This window comes from Gallinula chloropus (genome assembly GCF_964237585.1).
Source record: "Gallinula chloropus genome assembly, chromosome: 19".
Classification (NCBI taxonomy): domain Eukaryota; kingdom Metazoa; phylum Chordata; class Aves; order Gruiformes; family Rallidae; genus Gallinula; species Gallinula chloropus.
In genome coordinates, this window is record NC_140104.1 from 2,975,266 (window position 1) to 3,000,614 (window position 25,349).

Sequence of the window (25,349 nt, forward strand, 5' to 3'; positions counted from 1 at the left end):
CTTCTGCCGCGCACCGCCAATCCCAGACGCCGCTCCGCCCCCTCTCCCCGGAACGCTGCTGCCGCGCTCAGGCCTCTGGGCCAGGGACCGCTCGCTGCCTCCCTCCTCACACTGCTTGCGGCTGCCGGCGCCCCGTACTCTGCCCACGCACGCATCGGTGCGCAGAGCCAGGGCACGACCGCGTCGGCCCGGACTCCCCACGCCCCAGAGGAGAACAGGGCCGGGCACCAACACCCCGCAGCGCTGCACCACTCCTGCGGCTGCTCTGCATGGGATGTGTTCAGGCTTCCGGGGGTGGCCACGGCCCAACGCTTCAGGCACACTCTCTCGCCTGCCAGCTTCATCAACGCTATCCTTTACAACTCTGCAGCCAGCCTGAGTGCCACGGAGTTCCACGCCCTCACATCCACCCGTTTCTCCCATTCCCAGGCCCCAGCACACACCCCGAAGCCCCAGGAACCCACACGATGGGTTCCATCTTCCACAGCACTGCACAGCAGCAACCAGCTCTGCAAGGGCTCCCTGAGCTGCCTTGAGCCTCTAAGCAAAGCCCACTCCAGGGCAGCTGGAGTGATGCATGCTCCCAACAACATGTCATGACAGGCAGATCCTGCACAGCCTCTCCGCAGCCCATCACTGATTGACACTGCTCATCCTAACAACCCCACAGCACCCACCACGCTACATCACCCTGGCCTACACTGACAGATGGCTCAAGGACAACATCCATGGCCTAAACTTGAGCAACCCAGTATAAAAAACATGCTCCCATTTAACCACCCTCCCCAGTTTATGGTAACAGCTAAATCCATCTGGCCGTGTCCCGGCTGCCCTGCCTTTGGAATAATCACTCCGCCCAGGCCACAGCATTGATGACAGCACTCCAGCTCTCTTACATCTATTCTTAATACCGAAAGAAAAAAAGGGGGCGCAAACCACTCAGCCCGTGTTCTCTCCCTCCCGCAGCCCAGAGGACTACGGGAACGGTCATCAATGGCGAGCGGCTCCTGCACAAGCAGCACCGAACGCCCGCTTCGCGCTCAGGAGAGAACACCTCGCTCCTCCTCGTGGTTTGTGACGCCGTTCAGGTGAGATCACTCTCCTCTAGTGACCAACTACAGAAATGATCCCTGAAAGTATAGTCTTAACCCAGCGCTCACACAGCCTCCCCCCACACCCGCACGCACTGCCCTGCAGGACACGGACACCCCGCGACCGCACACGCCCCGACACACCGCCGCCCTCCCCGACACACCGACCAACCCCTCCGCGCGTCCAAACGGCCCCCGCGACCCCCGCGGCCGCCCCCCGACCCACGACGCGTCCGCGCGGGGACAGGCGCCGGGACGCGCCCCCTGATTTGCATCTTCTGCCGCGCACAACCAATCCCAGACGCCGCTCCGCCCCCTCCTTCCCCGTGACGCCGCAGACGCGCTCAGGCCTCCGGACCCGGCACCGCTCGCCGCTTCCCTCCTCACACCGCCTCCTCCTGCCGGCTCCCGGTCCTCTGCCCACGAACGTACCGCTCCACAGAGCCAAGGCTGCCCATTCAAGACGCCGGGCACCGGGGCTACACCCACCCCAGCGGGGTGGCTAATTGCGGTGCCAACAGCTAGTTCCTGTCTGGGAGCATCCATCAAACCATGGCGTGCCAGCATGGCACAGCACGCCCAGGCCTCGGGTAGCCATAGCTCTGTCAGGTTCTGACATCATCTCTCAAATAGTAACTTCTAGAATCCAAGACGACTCCTGATCCCAGGTCACACAGAGCTTTCAGCTAACACAAAAGCCTATGCTCTCCTCACAGTCACCTGGAGGCTATGAAACACCTCCTCATGACAGTTGTTAGGAAGCTCCCATTTCCTACCCAGTCTACCAATTGGGCTTTATTGTATGAAATTAGACCAAATTTCTCAAGATAAACAATGGCATAGGCATACTGTATAGTCATGGTTGAATGAGCACCACTAATGGACCTCAGCTCACTGCAAGAAGGACTCCCCCTCCCTGCCCCAGGGAAGAAAAACTTTGGTTCTCAGAACCTTAAAAGCTGTCCAGGAAAATGAATTTTAAAAAACCCTGGACTACCAAGGCCAGCTCCCCAGCCCCTCTGTGAAACCCTCCCACTATTTGGCATCATAGGTAAGTAACTGCAACAGGACTGACTGTGGATGGCTAGGTCCAGAAAGAAGCAAACTGATAGCAATGCCATAGAATTAGAGCTGCTTCACAAGACAGTAGTAGTAGTAGTGTATGTGCATGTTAAGTAGTAGTGACTGGTAAAATCATCTTGCATCTGAAATGCCTGAAAGGTACAAGAAGCATGTGTAAAGCCACATCTGGGATGTCCCAGTTTGAATGGGACACCTCACATGCATGACTAAATTAGTCTTGTGATTCTATTTCTTGTATTCCAACCTCTCTCCTCAGACTGCACAAACAAGTTGCAAACTTTTTATGACACCATACAAGGGATAACCATTTTGATGCATGCTCCTTCCACCTATGACCACCAGAGGAGAATGTGCCCAGGCACCAAGTCGAACACTCCCTACCCCTGCTGACAGTAATAATATGTGGCTGCCAATTTCTATGAACAAAATGCACGATGCAGCGACTGCCTAGTTGGCAACACCTACCTAGAAGATAGCAATCCTCAAATCTGCTTTTAAACTGCGGAAATAAAAAGGGGGCGCAAACCACTCAGCCCGTGTTCTCTCCCTCCCGCAACCCAAAGGACTGCGGGAACGGTCATCAATGGCGAGCGGCTCCTGCACAAGCAGCACCGAACGCCCGCTTCGCGCTCAGGAGAGAACACCTCGCTCCTCCTCGTGGTTTGTGACGCCGTTCAGGTGAGATCACTCTCCTCTAGTGACCAACTACAGAAATGATCCCTGAAAGTATAGTCTTAACCCAACGCTCACACAGCCTCCCCCCACACCCGCACGCACTGCCCTACAGCACACGGACACCCCGCGACCGCACACGCCCCGACACACCGCCGCCCTCCCCGACACACCGACCAACCCCTCCGCGCGTCCAAACGGCCCCCGCGACCCCCGCGGCCGCCCCCCGACCCACGGCGCGTCCGCGCGGGGACAGGCGCCGGGACGCGCCCCCTGATTTGCATCTTCTGCCGCGCACCACCAATCCCAGACGCCGCCCCCTCTCCCCGGAACGCTGCTGCCGGGCCAGGGACCGCCCGCTGCCTCCCTCCTCACACCGCCTGCGGCTGCCGGCGCCCCCTACTCTGCCCACGCACGCATCGGTGCGCAGAGCCAGGGCACGACCGCGTCGGCCCGGGCTCCCCACACCCCGGAGGAGAACAGGCCCGGGCACCAACACCGCGCAGCGCTGCAACACTCCTGCGGCTGCTCTGCACGGGATGTGTTCAGGCTTCCGGGGGTGGCCATGGCCCAACGCTTCAGGCACACTCTCTCGCCTGCCAGCTTCATCAACGCTATCCTTTACAACTCTGCAGCCAGAGTGCCACGGATTTCCACGCCATCACATCCACCTCACAACCACCCGTTTCTCCCATTCCCAGGCCCCAGCACACACCCTGAAGCCCCAGGACTGCCCCTGACGGGTTGCATCTTCCACGGCACTACACAGCACAAGGAGCACAGCAGGAAGCAGCTCTGCAGGGGCTCCCTAAGCCCGCTCAGTCCCTGAGCAAAGCTTTACCCTGCTACAGGGCTAGCCTGAGCGATGCATGCTCCCAACAACACGTCATGACAGGCAGATCCTGCACAGCCTCTCCTCAGCCCTTCATCACTTTCTACACACTGCTCATCCCAAACAATCCCATAGCACCCACCATGTACATCACCCTGGCCTACGCTGACAAAGACAGCTCAAGGACATCCATGGCCTAAACTTGTACACCCAAGCATGAACAAACATTCCAAGCCTGCTTCCACTGAACAAGCAGCTCCCTTACATGGACATTGATCCTGGAAGCTCTGTACTGTCCCCTTATCCAAAATCCTCCAAGGTTCTGGTCAGAAACCAAATAAATACTGACCCTTTCAGGATGCAGGCAGCATCCTACTAGTTCTCCCGGGGACCTGGCTTATTGGCAAGATAACTGCCCTGGGACTAGTTTGGGCTTGGCTACCGCTTTGGTTGTAGATATACCACAAATAAGTTCTATTTTTGAAACTGCAAAAAAAGAGGGCGCAAACCACTCAGCCCGTGTTCTCTCCCTCCCGCAGCCCAGAGGACTGCGGGAACGGTCATCAATGGCGAGCGGCTCCTGCACAAGCAGCACCGAACGCCCGCTTCGCGCTCAGGAGAGAACACCTCGCTCCTCCTCGTGGTTTGTGACGCCGTTCAGGTGAGATCACTCTCCTCTAGTGACCAACTACAGAAATGATCCCTGAAAGTATAGTCTTAACCCAACACTCACACAGCCTCCCCCCACACCCGCACGCACTGCCCTACAGCACACGGACACCCCGCGACCGCACACGCCCCGACACACCGCCGCCCTCCCCGACACACCGACCAACCTCCCCGCGCGTCCAAACGGCCCCCGCGACCCCCTCGGCCGCTCCCCGACCCACGGCGCGTCCGCGCGGGGACAGACACCGGGACGCGCCCCCTGATTTGCATCTTCTGCCGCGCACAACCAATCCCAGCCGCCGCTCTCAAACAGGCGCCGCCCCCTGACGCCGCAGCGGGACACGCCAACGCCCGTCACAGCTGGCGCCCGTAAGCGGTGCCACAGCGCTGCGTCGCCTCTAGGGGCAGCACGCAACGCCCAGGTTCTCGAGAGAGAAACCGCAGTAGAACTGTATCAAAGCCAAGGCCGCATTCACAAAACTCCCTGTTCCCAGGTAGCTCAAGGTCCGGGTGACTATACTACCGGTACCCCAACCATCCCTGAGGCACTTTGCAATCATAATTAACGTTAAAGTCCCATTCAAAGTTTATCCGTAAAGCAGACTTTCAGAATTTTACAGTCCCTCAATCATTTCCTTACGAGCACCCCACTTATAGGAAAAAGTAACTTTCCTGGATCTAGCTAGCTTTTACCTTTTTTCAGAACTTTCTTCACTTTCACATGGCTTCCTTGCCTGACATACTCGTGCAGCTGAGCTTCCAGGGAGTCACCCTTTATACTTCCGAGCTGGACTGGGCAGGGAATGGGAAGAGGGAGAGCATGAGCCATCTTCTTTCAGCAAGAGAGCTAGGAAAAGGTATGAAAACCAATGAAGACGCAGAATGCCATAGCTCAAAAGATTTCAAAAGCCTCAGTACGTGACACGCATCATGGGTTTTTCCTCCAAAGGCATTTGAGATTGAGGGTGAAGGCACCTCAGGCCTCTAGTTCCACTGGCTACCTCCCTCCCCCAAAAACGAGCCCTGAGGAAAGGCCTGCCCAGGAGACACACCGAGGGGCTCTGTTAGCAGGCAAGCCCTGGCCAAAGGGGAACGTGGTCCCAAGAAGGAAAGGGGAGAGGCAACAACCAGAGCACCACAGGCACACCCATGATGCCTGCCAGGTGCACAGGCCTCAATTGAGAAGACGAAGCTAGGCCAAGCCACCACCACTCTCAGCTCACAGCAGCTCAAGCCCAGCAGCCCTTTAGCCCTTCCTGCCTCTCCCCACGACCCAAGCCCCCCACTCCAGACCCGGCTAGATACACCCCCACCACCGCCTGGCGCGGCCGATCACCACCGCCTCACCCGCCTCTGCACCGGCCGCCCCGCACAGCAGCGCCACGCGCTCACACCCCGGCGCGCATGCGCGAACACGTCCCGTCGTCGGCGCCAGAGCTTGTCGTGCGGTCCGAGTAGCGCGCGCACTTATGGGGGCGGCCCCTTCCCGCGGAGGGGGGCGGGGCCTGTGGCGGCCTAGAGCGGCCCGGCGGCACCTGGCGGCCCCGCGATGCAGCGGGATCTGGGCAGCTTTCCGCTGCCTCCCGCGCTGCGGGCGCGGCTGGTGGCCGCCGGCTTCCAGACGGCGCAGGAGCTGCTAGAGACCGGCCCCTGCGGGCTGAGCAAAGGTACCGGCGGGGGTACGGGCGCCCCCGCTGCTGGCGGGTCCGCTCCCGGCGGCCCTTGTCCCCGCTTCGGACAGGTCTCTCCCCGCAGCCCTTCCCCCCGCGCTTCCCTCCCGCGAATCTTGGGGTTTGAGCAGGGGATGGACGGTGTTAACGCGGCCGGGGCGGCGAAGGGCCGCTCTGTCTCCTGAGCTGGCCTGAGGAGCCTCGCTGGGGCCGCGGGTGAGGCTGGGTCAGGGCCGCGGCTGCCGGCTCAGGGGTGCCTGGGAGGAGAAGTGTAACCAAACAGCCCCCCCAGGTTCTGATCAGAGCTGCCTCCGGCACAGAAGAAGAGCGGGGTTCGGCCTCACCCCTCCTCATCCCCAGCTCCCTGGGCTTTAAACTGAGTCAGCTCCCGTGCAGCCAGAACCAGCCCTTTCTCCGGAGGCCGGGGTGAGATCCGCAGGGCTATAGAGCGCTGTGTGCGCTCCAAGGAGCAGGACATGAGGGTGATTATCAGTGCCACTCGCTGGCACAGGTGATAAAGCTTGTAGCCTTGTCCCAAAGAAGTGAAGTAGCTGGGTGCTGGCTGGTCTGTTGGTGAAGGTAGACACGGAGGTGTTTGCAGGTGCCTTGTCTCTGCTGTCAGGTCAGTGTTTCAAGTGCATAAGGTGCTCGGCCCTGGAGCACCCTGATAACTCAGGGTAGGAGAGGTGGGTGTCACTGTCACTAGTCTGCAACCTGACTCCTTCCACAGGGCCTGCTTTGCTTCAGGTGAAGTTAATGTGACAGTGCATTGAGCCCAGGAGAGGTGAATTGCTCTGCTGGATCCCATCCCTGTCTATGGGGATAAATAAATAGTTTTGATTATTTATTATTATTATTATTTGCAGATCAGTTACTGTCACCTGAATTCTGAACGCAGGGCACCACCACTTCTTTTGAAAAATCACATCCTTCATTCCAGAGATGTTGGTAACCCATAGGCACTGGTATGCTAACAGCAGTAATACTTCTGTGTTACGCTGCAGAATGATCAGGTTCTGTCAGACAAATTGATTTATCTCTTCATACTTTAAATAAATAACTGTTTATAGAAATAAGGCAAGTGTTTCATGGTTTTGACTCTTGTAGAAATTGGAATCTCCAAAGAAGAGGCACTGGAAGCATTGCAGGTTGTGAGGCAGGAATGTCACAATGATGCAGCAAAGACAGCTGGGGGATCGGGTGCCACCAGAAAGTGCACAGCACTGGAACTTCTGGAAGAAGAGCAAGCCCAGGGCTTCATCATCACCTTTTGTTCAGCACTAGACAATATCCTGGGAGGTGGTGTGCAGCTAACAAAAATTACTGAGATCTGTGGAGCACCTGGTGTTGGGAAAACACAGCTATGGTACTTCATTTTTAGATTGCTTCTTTTGCTACTGAGAATCACTCTTCTTTCTTTAGTTTGATTATGAAGAGAGTTTATTTTTCTTCTTGTCGTGACTTCAGTCTGATTCTTCTGCAGGATTATAAATATAATCATGACAAAGGCTGTTCTGCCTCCTGTTCCACGTATTCCTCAGCAGAAATGTCACTTCAGGAGCGAGCTGGGAGGGGAGAGCTTTGTGATATAAATATTTCTCTTCTTTTTTCTGTTTCCCATGGCAGTATGCAGCTGGCAGTAGACGTACAGATCCCAGAGTGCTTCGGGGGTGTAGCTGGAGAAGCAGTGTTCATTGATACCGAGGGGAGTTTTATGGTGGACAGAGTAGTGGATATTGCAGCTGCCTGTGTGCAGCACTGCCAGCTTATTGCTGAAGCTCATCAAGAAGAAGGTATGTTGCTAAGTTGGTTTTTATTTCTGCCTACTAAGCTAGGATCTGAATGAAACGAGTGTCTCTCAGGCTGCAGTTTTACACTTTGAGGGTTTCTGCAGCAGTGTTGGCTTAAGGAGTTCTTGCTGCTGGCCTTTTATTTCTACCTGTATGTGTTATGCCCAGAATGGCATTGGTATGGCTGTGGAGTCGTGCTGCAGACTGAGCTGATCTACTTTGAGAATAATTCTTTTTCTACGTGACAATTTTTGGGGTGTTTTGGGGTCTGTTTTGTTGTTTGGGTTATTTTTTTTAAACAGATTACTTTAATGTTTAAATGTACAGCAAAACCCAAACCCACCTCTGTCAGCAAAACAGGGATAATGTGCTGCAAGTCAGGGACAGGAAGAGCAGCTGGAGAAAGGGGAGCTAAAGCCCCATATTGTAAAACTGTAGCTGGAATTCAGCTCCTTCATAAGGTCAATACAGCCAGTTGACATTTACTGAAGAGTTTTACTCTATAAATCATCCCTGTGTTAGGGATACTGACACAAATTTTATGCTTCTCTTAGAGCATTTTATGAGTCAAACTTCTGTTTGGACAGAGGTAAAAGGACACTGTATTAAATGAGCCACTGCCTGTGCATTAAAGAATGGATGATTAATAGTTGCTGATGTCCTGTGGTGGTGTTCTGGCTTGAAAATTATTTACTGGAAAAGTTACTCTTTCAGAAATAAATTTTTCATTTTTGGAGCACTCCCTTGGAGGCTCCTGTGGATCTGTGTGCAAATGCTGAGATAGCATCTGCTCACCACCTCTCTGACTTTCAAGCCAGATGGAAGGTGTGTTTCCCACACTCCTTACCTTGACTGTTTCCATTTCTGGGAGTTCTGCTGTTGCTATATGTGGAGGCATAGTTTGGTGGGATGATGGAAGTGGCAATGTGCTAGTACAGACTTCTGACTCATTTACTCATCTATTTATTTGTTCTCAGATCATCTAAAAGCTTTGGAGACTTTCTCTCTTGAAAGTATCCTTTCTCACATATATTACTTCCGTTGCCGTGACTACATAGAGCTTCTTGCACAGGTCTACCTTCTCCCAGACTTTCTTTCAGAGCATTCAAAGGTAAGGGTTGTTACAGACTTCCCAGAAGATATGACTCATCTTCAAAGGAAAGATTTTCAGGGTACAATAAGAGTAACATGAGTAACACCTAAGTACCTCATCAGCTGGGTAGTAACGCGTTGGCTGGTGCCAGGGTACAGATGAAACGCGCTCTTGCTTGTTTGCTTTGTCACAGATGCTCCCAAGAGTCATTAGCTTTTGCCAACGCTGCTGCCATCGTCCTCAGTGTCCACTTTGACTTGAGGATGCTGGACCTGTGTTGCCACATGTTGTAATGTTTGTGTGAGCACCCAGTTAGGGATCGTCCCAAAGCTGCTTTACAGAAGTGGCTCTGAGCCAGGTGTGCGTGTAGCGACGGGGATGCAGGGGGATCAGAAAAGCCAAGGGCTGTTGTTTTTGTCCCAGATGATCACTGAGGGCCAGAAGCATCCTGCACCATCTCAGCATCAAGAAAGTGACTCTTTCTTTCCAATGCATAGAATCACAGAATCACAGGGGTTGGAAGGGACCTCGAGAGCTCATTGGGTCCAACCCTCTGCCAAAGCATCTCCCCAGCTTGTATTGCACAGGTTGGTGTCCAGATGGGTCTTGAATCTCTCCAGAGATGGAGACTCCACACCCCCTGGGCAGCCTGTCCCAGGGCTCCCCTCACCCTCACTGGGGAAAAGTTCTTCCGCATGTTGCTGTGGAACCTCCTATGCTCCAACTTGCATCATCTGTTGCTACAAGCAACCGGAGCCTGCAGCTTGACTCTTGGGGTGGACTACAGCCAAACAGTTTCCTAGTACCTAGTGTCTTAGTGAGATGCTATTGTAAGGCAGATTTTCACCACCTCCCTGCCAGATTTCTAGATTCTGCCCAGCAGATCACTCCTGAACAGGATTCAGGGAAAATGACTCGTGCCTCATTGTAACAGAGCACAAATCAGCATTGTTTAGCTAGAATGTCTTTTGCATATCACTTCCATTTTTGGAAGCTGTTATGTTCTTGAAAGCACAGATGGGAGTCTTACTTTTGCTTAGTGTAGTCTGGTATTTCCCTTTCTCTGCCAGGTACTAACGGTGCCCTGTTGTGTTTGCTCTTGTGGAAAGTACATGGCTTCATTAGCACAGTTCCATTGGGCTGCAGTTCTCTGGTACCATCTGTGCTGATTATCTGTGCTTGGCCCGCAGCCTGAAATACTGAAGGTTGCAGGAGAACTGTAAGACCTTCTGGTGATTCCTTGGACAGGCTATAAGTCACTTGACAGATTGCTCAGTGCAGTCCAGCTCTCATTAAAATTAGTCTGATCCCCCTGTGCGGACCCAGAGCTCAGGCTGGGACCACAGGAAGCCTCCAGGTTTTAGGGGTTTATTTTGAGAGAGACAGAGTTGGAGAGAGTTGGAGTGTCATTTGGAAATATGAGTCAGTTTGAGAGTTTGTTAATAATATGAGAAAGACCAATAATACAGACAGGACTGTGTTAGAAAATATTCTTGTCCTAATAAGCCCAATTCTTTGAGGTCTAGGAGAGACAAACTGACGTGCAGAAGGCCTGTCTTACCAAGCTTTCTCTATATAGTCTGCTTTTCAATATTTTAAGTCTACTTGTTTGCTATTTTATACCAAGTGCCACTGGGAGAAAAGAAACTAAATTGCATCCTACCTGGGCATATTCATCTGGTAGGGAAGTTATATAACTGTGTATATTCCATGAGTCATGTTTATGCCATTAAATTGATTGTTCTTAAAGTAAAAAAAAAATTATGCATGAGAAGATGTACAGGCTCATAGAAAAGAAATTGCCAGAAGGAAGAAAAATGAGAAAACAGAAGAATATCTTCTTTTAATTGAAACTATTTAATCTTCTTTTTTCAAATCCAGATATTTTTTTTTCATTTGGAGCCCTAGGGCCGTTTGAGAGAGTGATGCTTGCTGCAGGCTTGTACATTCTAGTCACAAAGCTACTTCCCAGAAATGAGTTAGATCAATAATACAGAAAATCAGCTTTCTCATGTTGTTTCCAATTTGTTATCTCGTGCATTAATGCAAGAACTTGTAGGTACCTGAGATCAGAGTGACATCTGACCACGCAGACACTGTAGGACTATCCATCTCCCTCTTGCATTTCAGACAGTCTTGGGTCATCAAAACACCTACAACAAATGAAGTTAGAATAAATCAAAACCCCAGACTAATGTTTATAGAGTGTCTTGAGGGTGATGAGCCAGCAGCAGCGTTGTGCTCTAGCTTCAGCTAATGATTGCTGCAAAAAGAAAGAATTCAGCAAAGCAAACATCTTCAGGCAAGAGAGATCCTCAGCTCCTTGCACAGCGCCTGGAACATCCTTAAGCATCTGTTGAAATTCTACGACAGGATTTAATTTCTGAGGGAGAAGTTGAAATAAGTTAATGTTTGTGTAGAGCTGATTGAAGTACAATTCTGATGGGAAGTATTTGGGCTTTTTTTTCTCCAGTTTCTCTTCTGCAAGGCTTTAAGTCCTGCTTTGTGATTCTGTATTCTGTACCTGGTGCTGCAGAGATACGCCAGCTCGTAAGTGAGCGAGCTCTGAAACGGGGAACAGGTGGAAGGGCAGCTCTGTGCTGAGTTAACTACTGGGAGAGCTTGGTGCAGTGCTTTGTTTAAGCTAGTATAGCTCTGTGCTAAGCTAGTATCTACACAGAACACACTCAGGGAGTGTACTAGAGCGTCTGGACCTTGAGGCTCTTTACCCTGCTCTCGTGGAGTGTTGATTGTCTCTGATACATGTAGAAAGAGACATGAGGTGTTACGCCTGAGTGTAAAAGATTGTAGTCACTGTACATAAAACATTGCAGTGCTCTCTGAAAGAGGTCTTACTGCTTCTTGCCATTGGTTGGTAGGACAGTAATGGGGGTTTTCCTTTTCTTCTCCCTTGAGGTCCGACTGGTGGTGATTGATGGAATTGCGTTTCCCTTTCGCCATGACTTTGAGGACCTCTCCCTTCGGACAAGGCTTTTGAACGGTCTGGCACAGCAGCTCATCATCATAGCAAACGATCACAGAGCAGCGGTAAGGCCGGGGTGGGTTGGGATCACAAAGGATGCTACTTTGGAATAAATAACATTACAAGGAATTAAGCAAACGTGATTGTAAATGGCTAAATAAAACTGTGAGAATTCCCTCTACGTTTGCCAGTTTGGTTAGTAAATATAGATGGATCTTGCACAGGCAAAACTGGTGAGGTGGAAGACTCCTAGAGTTGCCAAGATTAGTAAAATTTGCATTTAAAGCATCCTGTGAATCTTAATTAAACAGTAGCATATCAGTTCATCATGCTGTTTCACATCTTACTTAATGATTTGGTGGGACAAAGAGTTCTACAAGGTGTATATGCTAACATACATCAGAGTATTTAGTTCCAACAGAGTTTTCTACTCTTCATTTAAAAGTTAACTACTGCCTTCGCTGAATAACTGTTCTGAGGGAGGAAAGCCACTTTACCTGCTAGTTTGGCTTGCTCTTCTGGCATCCACAGAAACCCATTGCTTCCTTCCTGAGCATCATTTCTACGTCATTGACGCCAATATGGAGGCCAGGAAACCTGCAGCCGTAGCCAGCAGATGGCACTCGGAAGCTGCATCTGTTCCAGAAGTTGTTTTGGCAAGTCTTTCTCCAGCACAGAAAAGCATTGTTCAGGAATTAGAGCTCACACAGTCTCAAAATGGTGCTTGTCCCTGTAACTGTTTCCAGGTGACTTGCAACCTTGTCACCGACAGCTCTGGCGCAATTGGCTTTTGTTCCCAACTGCTAAAAATACCCCCCTCCCCGTGCTTCCTCTGATAGCTGCAGGAAGGGAAGGAGCCCAGCTCTGCATTCTGCCTGGGTTCAGCGACTGGGCTCGCTGCTGAAAGCCTCCCTTTCCTCCTGCCCTGGCGTGAATTAGGAAGCTTCTTCCTGCTGGTGTGGGCACCAAGGGAGGGGAATGTCACACGACTGCTTGATTTGCACAGCCTGCAGTTTACCCAGTGCTTTCACTCGTAAATCGGGGGCCTGGTGACCTTGAACAGGAGCAGTTGTCACTGTACAGCCTTTTTTTCTTTGGTCAAGAGAAACATAACTTATTTCTGTTGAACAAGTGAGCAGCTTAATGCAAATGCTTGCTAAACAAATGCTAAAGGAGTGATTAGTTACAGAGCTTCTGAAGGGCTCAGAGTGTCCCTGTTGTAAATTTTTGAGTTAGCTCTGTGTAGCTTGCAAGCAGGCTAAATTCAGCTTGTGTGCCAGAGATGGCTTGTCAGCAAAGCTGGGCAGCCTGAGTGCTCTAATATGGTAGGAAAGAAGTTCCTTTAGTTTCTAAAGCTGCAGGCAGTGGGTTGTGCCCAGATGGATGCCCAGACCAGCCCTTCTCCAGCAGTGAGAAGGGGAGCCTGGTTGGGGCTGTTATCATCATCCCTGTGTGATGAGTTACTTCTCTAAAATAGGCAGTAGATGCCTTGGTGCTTTCAGCTATGGAAATGTTGTGGTGTGTGCCCCGTGTGCTCAGTGGAATTGCTGTAGCACATGCTAACTGTTCAAGCAAGAATCACATAAACATGTCAAACAATGAAAACCCCCGGGGTTTAAGATAGGTACAATTTTTTTTTTGTTTGATTTTTCATTTTTAATGAACTTTGCAATTAACATTCTTGGCTCTTTTCTGTCTCACCCACCCCCACTTCTACCAGGGATCTAACCTAGACTGTCTGTGAACCTCCTACGAGTGGTTTGTGCTGCAAAAACACTCCCCCGCTCTGTCTGTTCACTTTCATTCTGCTCTGTATTGTACCCACTTGCGCATTTTTAGACTACAAGGTGCTGGAATTCTGTTCATCACTCGGCTTGTGTGTGTTTGGAGCAGCCCCACCAGTTCATTTATGCCACGCTGACTGAAACCCATCTCTTCAGAGAGGGTTTGCACAAGTCATGTGCATCCAAGTCCGGATCCAATCAGTGTTTAGTACAACTACGGTGGAGTATACAGGTTGTATAGAGTTTGCATCCCTTGGGAAGTGAGAAATTTAGTTTCCTTTAAAGTCTCAAATAAAGGAAATGTATCTTCTGAACAAATCTACCTTTCTGAACAAATTGAAACTACATTTTGCTGGGTTCTCTTATTTTGTTTTGGCTGTTGAGGAAAGATGGGGGCACCTTTATAGTTTCTTCTTAACATAAAAGCTTCATTACATGCAGTAGGGAAGAGTTTTGCCTGAGTAACTTCATAAAATGCTTTTTTCAAAAATCCCTCTTTTCCCTCCCAGCAGTCTGCTGCTTTTCTGGAGATTTTCTTATTTGTTTGCTTTTTTTTCCCCTCTCTTAGGTAGTTCTGACAAACCAAATGACAACAAGGATTGGACAAAGGCAGTCCACATTGGTACCTGCTTTAGGTAGGTGCTTAGCTTGTGAGTTGACAACTGAGTTAATCTTCAAATACATGATTTCCTTTCTTTTGGTATTGTGTACAAAGAAAATGAAATTGTTTTGCTGAATTCCTGCAGTGTAGCAGAGTCCAGGATGAAACTGTTACGCCCATCTGGAGCTGCTAGCATTGTGGAATGCTACAGTAGTGCTTATCTGTGTCAGCATCGTAATTATAATTAGCAGCTATCATATTTTATTCTAAACTAAAAGATGATGTGCAGATTAGAACCCTGGTTAGATTCTTTTAAAAAAGGATTACAAACATTTTAGTGCTGCTGGACTTTTTTTTTTTTCCTTTTTAAACCCAAATTTTTAATACTAAACTTGATACTAGATCTGTTGGTATTCCTTAAGATGACTGAATCACCCCTTATGGGGAAGCACTAGGTACCCAGAGCTCTCTAAGTAGCTAGGTGTGCAGGAAATGCAGTGCAGCCTTCCCCTGAGGGCGATGTTAGACTGCAGTGTTACCTCTGCTCCAGATAAGGAGGCCACTGTCCCTGCTGGAGGTCACTGCTGCATCCTGTACGCTGGCTGAGATGTTTAGTGGTTGCCTCCCAATCCATTTCAGCCCAGAGTGGGCCAGCTCAGCTTGAGGTATTGAAATAGTAAGTAAACTGCTGATAAACTGGATAATTTAGACTGAAACTGGCTGGTGAGTGATGATGTAAAAGTGTAGGGGTGGACCTAAGGACAGTAAACCTCCAGCAGGAATGTGGCAATGAACAGGTTAAAGCAATAACAGAAGAGCTCAGCTTAACAGTTGCACACCTCAGACTATGCTGCAGTTCTCTAAATTCCCTGAGAATCGTTCTTTGTCTCTCAAAACCAGTTAAAAATGTTTATTTTGCCATTATACTCAAACATGTTCCATTAATTATTTGCAAAGCTGTTTCCTATTTGCTGCATAGCTGGAACTCACTACCCGTTGCTTGCTACAGTTATGATGTAGAGGGAAGTTCTGCAGCTACAGCCTGCCCATAGTGAGTTTAAGTGGGTGATTTCTTTACAGGCTGCTCCATTTTGCCCTGTAATGAGCAGAGTTTCTCATACAGCCTCTGCTGCTGCGGTCACTGGGGAAAACAGAATAGTTCTTCTGAAGTAGAGATTTCTTACAAATTAAAAAAAGAAAAGCTCAGTGTTTAAATCTTACTTCAGGTTGTGAGTTTATATTATTTTATGATTCACTTAAAGGGCGCAAATTCTCTGTCCACAGCTTCAGTTTCTGTGACCTAAGTAGTGATTCCCTTGTTGGGGAGGGGAGGGGGAAGAAGGGGGCAGTGCAAAGGCCAGGATGTTCCCTGTGTCTGCACAGGCATTGAACCATTGGCAGGGATGTGAGATAAACCCAACAGAATACAGACCAGCTCCTCTGAGAATGTGAGGAATGTGTGGAGCTCTGTGCTGTGCGTGCAGATAAAGACCCAGCTCCCAGTATCTGACCCTTTCTGTCATTTTTGCCTCTTGCTCTCTGATGGATTGTTTTTGGCAGCCTTTCTGGCTACAAACTCAATTAAAGCTAATAGATTCTGTCTTTTTTTTTCCAATAGCCAGTGTTGTTTGAAAGCTGTTTTGTTTATTGAGTCACAGGGACAGTACAGAATGTGGAGACACTCAGGGTGGGCTATAATTGAAAGATACCATGTACTGCCTTGCCTGTAGTTTCTTTTACAAACATTTAATTTGACTTAACCTCATACTGACCATAAAGTCATTGTCACTCTCACCAGAATGCATGTGTAACCACATAGTATTGCTAAACCCAGTAGTGTCTACTCTTTGTAGCAGTTGGTAAAATATTTAAGCTAGGAGATACTCCCCTCATCCTAAACTGCCACAGCTCAGGTTGAGAATTGCAGAGCAGTACAACGCTGTCTTCATTTTGGTGTGAAATTGTTCCCCAGACTGGGTGCAGGTAGCAGGTGGATTACAAGGTGATAGTTGGTGACCCACTCAGAAGGGATGCTGTTTGAACAGTGTCATGGTAAAGGCTAAGGAACATAGAATCACTTAGAATCATAGAATGTGCTAGGTTGGAAGGGGCCTTTGGGGGTCATCTAGTCCAACCCCCTGCAGTGAGCAGGGACATCTTCAATAGATCAGGTCGCTCAGAGCCCCGTCAAGCCTGACCTTGAATGTCTCCAGGGATGGGGCCTTCACTATGTCTCTGGGCAACCTGTTGCAGTGATCCACCACCCTCATATTGAAGAACCTCTTCCTAATATCCAACCTAAACCTTCCCTTTTCTAGTTTAAAACCGTTATCCCTTGTCCTACTGCTTCATGCCCTCTTCCTCTATGTCCTCCATGGTTGGTTGTAGCCAAAGGAACTATTGAGGGAGGAGTCAGCAGCAAAACCCCAAGAAGAATCGGTCCTACTGCCTCCCCTAACTAAGCTTTTCCCCCACTGATTGGTAAGCCTCAGAATCAGCCTTTCCAAGATCTCACAAGAACATTAATCTCTAAACTCTTCTGCAGCTTCCCAGCAGAAGGGAAGTTCTTAATTATGGCGAGGGGGGGGAAATACAGATGCTGCAAAGTATTAAGAGCTTTATGAAGGGGACAGCTTTCTTTCCCACTGATGATAGCTAAGCTGGGTGTTCCTAGACATTTCTACTGGATATATTTAGAAAGGAGGTCAGATATTAATCTACAGCCAGTTTGACTCAGAAATAGCTCGTTTTCCAGTAGCATTTTCCTCTCATATTGAACGCAGGTGGAAACATTCTGGTGTAGAAATTGTATGAGTTGTAAAAGATGTTTTGATCTTTGGCTTGGAACCGTATCTGATGGCCAGAAGCTTTAATCTCAACTTGGAAATAGTGGAGCAAGGTCTGGCAAGATGCCTGCAGGGTCTAGGGGTTCATTACAGTTGAATCAGGTTTTTTTCCTTCCCTGTGCTGTAATGAATACCAGAGCACGTGGGGCCCATGGGGCTGGTGATATGATGGAGACCAACAAGTGGTTCAGAAGTTACCGGCCTGGGTGCAGGTGAATAATAGGAGAGGCTTGCAGCACTTATCCACACTGAGTGTTTTAAAATGCAACCCCTCTTTGGAGTAATGACTTGTCTCCTTGGGATAAACAGAGGAAAACACCCAATAAAACTGTCTATAAATGGACTGAGCTTGTGGTCATGTGTGAACTGAAACAGAAGGCATGTTTCCTCTGAAACAGGATAACAATCCAAACGTCCTTCTTTCTACCACGCTCTCCCTGCCTTGCCTCTCCTTGTGTTCTTTTGCATTTTGCTGTCAGAAGCAGACTGCTTCAGGGGCCCCATGTACTCTAATAATCATCATCTTTCTCCCAAAGCTTGTATCCCAGAGGGAGTGGTGTCTGCTCATAATTATGCCTGAGAGACCGAATATTGCCATTTTTGAAGTAGGATTTAGACACAGGCACTAGACTTCTTTAATAACGATGAGAACAATCTTTTCTTTGCGCTGCCTCTGTTTTCAAGACTTGTCTGGTATCCATCCTTTGTGAAATACATATAAAACCTTCCTATAAATATGGAAGAGTTGCATCAAACTGTCTGTAAGACACACTGTACAGAGGCTCTTCCTTGTCTCAGAGTATTTGATGAACTTGTGAAATCTTTGTACATACAAACAAGATGCAATTCATTACTGCAAGAAGGGTATCTGTGTTTTAATCATGGGGGGGATTTGGAAGACTGGTCTAATTTCAGTTCAGTTTACTGATGCTGCTGTTGTTATAGGAGATAAATAAAATGTTCTATCATTCTGTGTCCCCAGGAGAAAGCTGGGGACATGCTGCTACTGTCCGTTTAATCTTTCACTGGGACAACAGTCAGCGGTAAGTGAAGATGTTTTCTGGTTTGGTTTTTTTCACTACCTGCATTTTGAAAGCAGGGGGTGGAATTTCTTTGCTTCAGTCAGGCCCCAGTCAGTACAAAGCCAAAGATGCTGAAGAAGGCTTTCCACCTAGCTGGTGACTCTGAGGGGGACAGGAGAACAGGGCTGACCAACCTCTGAGCTGCAGTGGCACCACTGGACCTTTCTGCTTTGAATGCAGCAGGGTGCTTCTGCAGAACCAGGCAGCTACACAGCCACCCAGTTACAGCCACAGGCAGAGAGGTAGAGGGAGAGCTGACTGGAAGATGCTTTTTGAAGCCCAAAGGAATGAGGTTGACCCTTCTAAAACCAGGATGGAGTTATTGTTTCCTGGTTCTTTTTTCTTTTCTCCTTTTCACCATACTGCAAGCTCACTTCTCTTTCCTGGTCTGTTAAATTTGTCTTGCATATAGGATCACAATGCAGGAACTTGAGATTAAGAAGCCTTCCTTCAATTCCCTAATCTTCTGCAAGCAGTAAAGAAAAATGCTACTGGAATGTTCCCGTGCATAGTTTTGCCTGTTAAACCTGAAAGAGAAAAGCAGAGACACTTTCTTGTGGAGTTTTGCTTTTTAAATTCAAAGATTGAAGGCAATGCAGAATGATTACAGCAGGCTGTTTAATTTGGAATTAAATTAACATCACTGATTAGTTAACAGTCTTTATAAGAGACAAGTTGCATCAACATAATGATTGCAGAGTGAACAAAAGTTAATTTTATATATCAAAAGTAAAGAGTTTTTTCTTCTGCAGCACAGCTAGGATGGTCGTGGATGCAGGTTCCAGAAAGCAAGCTGAAGACAGACAAACAAGGATTATTTACTGTTCTAAATTTGCAGCTACTATGGAGCAGGGCCTGCAGAAGCATAACAATTCTGATTACAACTGCCTATCCATAAAAAGTGGAAATTGCTAGATTCTATTCCTCTTTTATTATTTTTTTAGCATGAACCATGTACACCTGACAACCCATTGTGGGGCTGTTGTGCTTGGGTTTATATTGGGGTGTTAAGGCCCAAATATGACCCTGAGAATCCAGTTGACTTTTTTTTTTTTTTAGGAAAAATAATTGTACTTTGGCCAAATATGATACCTGTCTCTTCCCTTCTCTACTACTGAAAAATGTCAGAGCTTAATTATAAGGGTTCTCATTGCTGGGAGAAAAGATCCTGTTGAGTCGGAGGCACGCAGCAGAGCTCCAGCTGAGTGCTTGTGAAAGCAGGGCTTCTGCAGCTTCAGATTTAGGCTATTTTGTAAAGTATAACCCACCACTTCAATGTTCTGAGGAATTCCCTGTGTAGCTAATATGAAGTGGCAGTGTTCCTCAGGCTGTAATTATGTGCTTTCTAATAGAATGGCACCTCAGGGAGGTAAAGAAACCCCCCAAAATAATTAACAGGATCTTTGGCAGGGTGTCTTGATACAGAGAGCTGAACACTTTCTATATTGGCTTTTTAGGTAAGTGGAAGTTCTGGGGAGGTGGGCATGGTGCAGCCAGGCAGCCCTAGGACTGGTTGGAAAATCCTTTGCTTCTGAGCTGCTTTGCAATCTTCCCTCTGCGTTATGCAAGCATCTATTGGGCTGGGTGCTGTATAAGCAGAAATCAAGATGCGTTGCTTTGAGTCTAAATGCACGAAGTCAAGGAAGTGTTAGAGGAGAAGAAGAAGGGAAATGATTTTCTCAAGGTTATGCTGTACGTTGGAGCCAAGGTCAGGCTTAGAAACAGAACATCTGACTCCATCCATCAGGTTCTATCAACAGGCTTGTGAAATCGCTAGAAAAATCCTCACTAGAAGTATTTGAGTTCTTGAGGGTATCTCCCAGCTTTGAGGGGTCACTGAGCAAATGATTGCTTAATGGATGTGTGCCCAACACCTTTGTTTGTATGTGTTTTAAGAAAGCAGCGTTTGGAATTAATTCATGATGAGTATTGTTCCAAAAATGTGATCAAATACTGTGATGAAACACAGCTAATTAGTCACTCTTCTTAGCAGGTTTACATTGTATTTGAGATGACGTGCAAGGATGGGAGTTTGGCATCCAGACTTTTAAGTGACCTACATGAAAACAAGAATAGATCAGAATTCCATGGGTCATCTACCTCGCAATTGTGGGAAAACTTGGCCATGGCCACTGGGTTACTGGGAACTCTTAGTAGTGTGTTCACTAATCATAATTATCTGTTTTTTGTTTAACCAGGTTGGCAACGCTGTACAAATCACCGAGTCAGAAGGAGTCAACCATACCCTATCACATTACAGTTAGTATTCCTTTTGGGCTGGAGATAGAGAGATGGGAGGGAATTGGTAGCCGTAAAGGCCAATCTGAGAATGATGTTTGCTTTCTTAGTGCTGCCTTTCCATCCCTTCTGAAGGTAACCAGTAATACTGGGATGTCTCCAAGTTTATCAATGTTTTGCACCTTTTCTCTTTAGAAAAATGATTCAGCATGTTAGTCCTCTCAGAGTTAAAACATTTGGATTTCCAGATCAAATCTACAGCCAGCCTGTCCCCATCTGTTCTTGTGCTAGCACTGCTTATTTTATCTGCCCTTGATGTTAACTTTTGGCCCAAGTGCAATTACAGAGAGCGATTGTGCACTCTCTGAGCCTTTGTTTTGGAAGACTTGAACAAGCCAAGCTGCTTTCTCCCTCGTCAGGTAGGTAGGTTGTTGTTTCCCTAGAGGCTCTTCGCTGTGTCTGTTCCAGTCAAGCTTATCTTTTTAGGACAAGGGTGACCGGAATCATATATGGTATTCGAGTGGTCTCACCGGTGCCTCATGCCATACATATTTCCACAGCTCTGCTGTGAGTGCATTGCCTGATGTAACCTGGGTTGTATTTATCTCTTTCATAGCTCTGTCGAACCAGTGGCCCTGTGACCAGGCAGTATATACAGATTTATCTCTTCTGTCACTGTCATAGGAGGAGCTTCCAGCTTCTGGCTGGAGTCCTTATTCATGCCTAGTTAAATCCTGTGATTATTTTCTTTTGTGGGGTGCTTAGATACATGTTAATGAGAAGACACGCTGTCTAAGCTGTATTTAGGTTTAAAAAAGCCCCACCACTCCACTCTCATATCTCCAAATGTCAGATACATAGGTACATGCCATAACTGTTTGCTGTGTGTCCTCATGGAAACACGTTGCCATAGCATTTCTTCCAGATTTTAATGCTGCCATAAGATGAGATCTTCAAACTATTGCACAAAAATCAGATTTTCTTTCACTCCTGAAGGTATTCACCTGGATGGAAGAAATACAGTGAATATATGTGTATGTGCTTAGTTCTGTACAGACAGGAAGGGAAGTGGGACTACATCCCAAATTGTTTGGATCGTGGGATAGGAGCGTGCAGCCCTTTCTCTCCAGCTGACAAACAGATGGATTTTATCTTTGACAGTTTAATTGCCTTTTCCTTTCAGTTTTATATGCATTATAAAACAGCTATGCTCTCTTCTTCTGTGTGAACACACACAATCTTGAAATACAGTTGAGAGTGTATCCTAATCAAAGATTAGTTAAAACTTAAGATTATCCTTGTGGTTTTTTTCCCTTAATCCTGTTGAGCTGCTTCAGCAGACAGTTTCTCTAAGTGAAAAATGTATTATCCCTGTTCTTTCATGAAATTCAGGTCTGATGGTAACAGTCTGTTGTTTCAGGTTCTCATTCCTGTCTCTGTAGTTAAACTGGAAGATGTAAATATACATTTGATGGTTCCAAATGTGATCTAACACATCTATGTATAACCAGTGTCAAAAAAGAATCAATTCTAAATTCCTCAAGCCTGGATCATCAGAGATGTTTAGGCTTATGCACATGAGGGAGATACTTCAGTAGCATTGACAGAGTGGCTGTTCAGTGCCTGTAAAGCCGAAGGAGAAGTGAATAACTTGGTGACCAAGCGCTGGTTCTTTCTCAGCTGTATCCCTTCCAGCATACTGACCTGTCTGTCTGTCACCACTCCCAGCAAGTGTGGGAGCTGTGGAACACCTATCACATGGAACAGTTTCACTGGTTAATAAGGATTCATTCTTAAATGCAGAGTATAGGAATGTAAATTGATATATGCACAAGGGAGTAAGTAGATCACCTGATTCACCTAAATTTCCCAGGTATCTCGACCTGATTATTTCATCATGAAAGAAGGAGACCAGGGACCTAGATTCTGGGTAGGAATTGTCAGTACTTCCCTGAACCGTGGAGGGTCTGCCAGACTAGCCATGAGAATAAAGCCATCCATCTACCTTTCTCAATCTGGATGCAGTCTGTAGGTGCCAGAAGACATTAAAGAACAGTTCAAAATGACCATGCACTATCTGAGCTTTGTAGGTCCATTAGGCATGTTCTCTCCATCTAAAACCCACTAACAAGCTTCATAAATACACACAAAATTCTTCTGTTTTCAAGGCGCTGTGCCCAGAAGGTACATGCCTTTAGCTAAATGCAAAACATCCATACTAAGCAGCCTACTTTATCGTGTTCTGGCCTTTACAGCCATTGGAATGCTTTTGCTGGGAGTCTAGCATGCTGGATTAAGTGGATTCTTGGCTACAGATCCACCTTTGTGCCTAAGGGAAATGGCAGAGATTAGATGCAAGCAGCAGTGAAACACTAAACTTGAAGATTCCCCATTACGCTATTTAGAATAACACTTGAGTTGCTTATAATAGCAGAGGGACTGCACAAATTCTGCCCTTGTGGCACCTCTTGCTGTCTGTTCCTTTTGAAACAGCAGGCTGCATGAGGCAAGGCATTCAGAAATAGAAATACAGAGATGGGAGACTTCAGCAAAACGTTTTGATTGGGTTTGGGTTTATTTTGGATTGATCTGGGTGTGGGACACACGGACATTTAGAAAAGTCACATGTCTGATAGTAATTCTGCCTGCTTTTCCACACTGCACCGATGTAAAAGCTTTCCAAAAATGCTCTCATCCCCATATTGCCTCTACCTGAGCATTTAGGATCCCCAAGGCAATTACCTCTTCTGATTAACCCCTTTTCCTCTCTAAGTATGCACTGAGTCTTCCTTGAGTTGTCAGCAGTGCTCGCTGCAGCCGGAGATGGAGACAGTCACAGGCTTTGCATAACATCTCAGTATCTCCATCTGCATTGATGACATGTTTAACTAACTGATCTTCCAGTTCTCTCATATTTTAAAATCTCTGAAATAAATTGTGAGCTAAAGTAACAGAAAATGCAGACAGTACTGGGACAGATCGCTTCAAGCCCTCTTCTAAGTAGCAGCATCTAGTTTTCACATCTACATAGTTTTTGGCCTTAAAGGTTCTCACCCCATTGTGTCCCATAAATTACTATGCTGGAACAGTCTCTGCAGTCTGGAGACTGGTTCAGATACGCTGTTCTCTCACAATGTCTCATTGATGTTTTCAGTTCATTAAGTAAATACATGAAACAAAAATATCCCAAGATTCAGGCATTCTGAATGTGACGGAGGCAATTAATCCAGTCATCTCCTTGCTTCTGCAGGAGCTCGAGTAAGGGCTGAAGGATTTGGCTTTTAATTTATTTAAATAGGGAAGATAAGTTAATTTACAGAGGAGCAGCGCTCCATAGCCATAGGGGTTATTAGTGGTAAAATGAAAATGATAGCCTAGTTGGTGAAAATAAAATCTTTACAGAATAAAATGAGGAGACACAGTTATTAGTTGGCATGTGTGTTGAAAAGCTTGCAGTTCTGAGCTCAGCCTGGTCTAGAAACACTCTGCTGCTGTTCATCTAAAGTAAATGATGGCATCATACTTTGTTTTGACCTTCTGAGAACTAGTTACTCATGCTTTATACCCATCTAAGTGTCATCACGTGATTTTGCTTGTATCTTACAGTCGCAGGGCTTCCGAGATGTGCAGCCTCCAGCTGTCACTCAGAATGCAGATGGTACTGAAATGAACCCTCGCAAACGGCCGCGGAGAGAAGAGGAAACGTAAAAGCAATTCCAAAGTTGAATGTTAAAAATGGGAGAACATTTGCATAGTGAGCAGGCAACTAAAAGGGAGCCTGAGAGACTCTAACTTCAATTCCTGCTCTTGGCATTATTTTACATTGAGACTGCAGTATGCACATTTGTCCCAGGAAATTTCTTTGGTTTTGGCATTTTACTTTTGTAATAAAAATCTATGTTTTCTAGAAGAAGAGGCTTTAGCTTTTTTGGGGGAGATGGAGAATACAACTTCTTTTACTCTGGGTAAAAAACCCAATTACATGCTAGCATCTGACACAGTGCACTTAACGACACAAGTCTTGATCACTGTTTTGTGTGTATCAACGTTCACAGGTTTCTTGCAGCGATCCACTCGCATGCCTCAGACTGGGGCAGAAGGTGGTGGAGCTGCTGATGGATGCTCTATGATAAATAGATGCCTAAATGCTCTGCCAGGCTGGGGCATTAGCACTTACCTGCTGCAAAGTCCTTGGTCAAGGACAATCACAGCACTGTTTTGAACTTCTCACTTATCTTGTAACAATAGAGATGAAAGGCTTCAGCTGAAGGACAAAAGATTTAATCCAGTGTGGTAATTCTGTGTTCCTGTTTTAGTAAGCAGAGTGTTTTACCATCACTGAAGCCTGAACCTAACTGCTCCCGCAGCCCTTACTGGTCCCGCAGAACCTAACTGGTCCCGCAGAACCAACTGCTCCCCCATCTTCGTTTACCAAAGCATTCAGAATAATGAGTCTTTAATCAGGATCTGTTTTGTTCGTGGCTTTAATAAAAAGCCAAGCTTCTTAGACACCACTGATATTTTAGCAGCTCAAGAATCTAAACCAAATGAAAGAATGAATGTAGACTGAAAATACAGCCAGGATTTGTCCCTCTCTTATTAAGAGAAAACGAATCGATAAGATTATTAGAGGAGAGGAGAGGTACTGCAGTGCAAACCACTAATTACTTCAATTATGAGAAGTGTTTGTACACATGCACACATACGACCCCTTTCTGGCAGAGCGCTTGATAATGCTATAGCTGAGGAAGCTCAGCCAGCAGGCTAAATGGAGAATTCGAGTTGTGGGAGTCTCTCTCTTTAATTTTTAATTTAGTAACACTAAACTGCCTCGAAACAAAATTCAGCGCTGAGTCTGAGTCACAAAACCTCTCTATTGAAAAAAAGCTGCAAAAAAAAAAAAGTGGTGGTGATT

General features: G+C 47.2%; 2 protein-coding genes across 2 annotated transcripts in view; one reads left to right on the forward strand and one right to left on the reverse strand.

Moving 5' to 3' along the window:
* TEX14 (testis expressed 14, intercellular bridge forming factor) overlaps positions 1-5,176 on the reverse strand; it is a gene marked incomplete at both ends in the record, with an annotated part of 28,972 nt that extends 23,796 nt beyond the window's left edge. The window contains 1 exon segment of the mRNA XM_084273069.1: positions 5,041-5,176. Within this exon segment, the coding sequence (XP_084129195.1) occupies positions 5,041-5,176 (136 nt within the window).
* A 714-nt stretch (positions 5,177-5,890) lies between these two features.
* Positions 5,891-24,341, forward strand: RAD51C (RAD51 paralog C). The gene is made up of 9 exons (XM_084272904.1): positions 5,891-6,014; positions 7,125-7,383; positions 7,644-7,810; positions 8,785-8,918; positions 11,817-11,948; positions 14,236-14,302; positions 18,097-18,157; positions 20,395-20,455; positions 24,041-24,341. The coding sequence occupies exons 1-9, from the start codon at positions 5,897-5,899 to the stop codon at positions 24,140-24,142; spliced, it is 1,101 nt and encodes a 366-aa protein (XP_084129030.1). The 5' UTR covers positions 5,891-5,896; the 3' UTR covers positions 24,143-24,341.
* The last annotated feature ends 1,008 nt before the right edge of the window (positions 24,342-25,349 follow it).

Excerpts from the sequence above, each read along its gene's own strand:
- RAD51C (XM_084272904.1), top strand. The coding sequence starts at position 5,897 with ATGCAGCGGGATCTGGGCAGCTTTCCGCTGCCTCCCGCGCTGCGGGCG. Across the intron at positions 6,015-7,124 it reads CCCCTGCGGGCTGAGCAAAG|AAATTGGAATCTCCAAAGAA; the intron begins GTACCGGCGGGG and ends TGACTCTTGTAG. Across the intron at positions 7,384-7,643 it reads GTTGGGAAAACACAGCTATG|TATGCAGCTGGCAGTAGACG; the intron begins GTACTTCATTTT and ends TTCCCATGGCAG.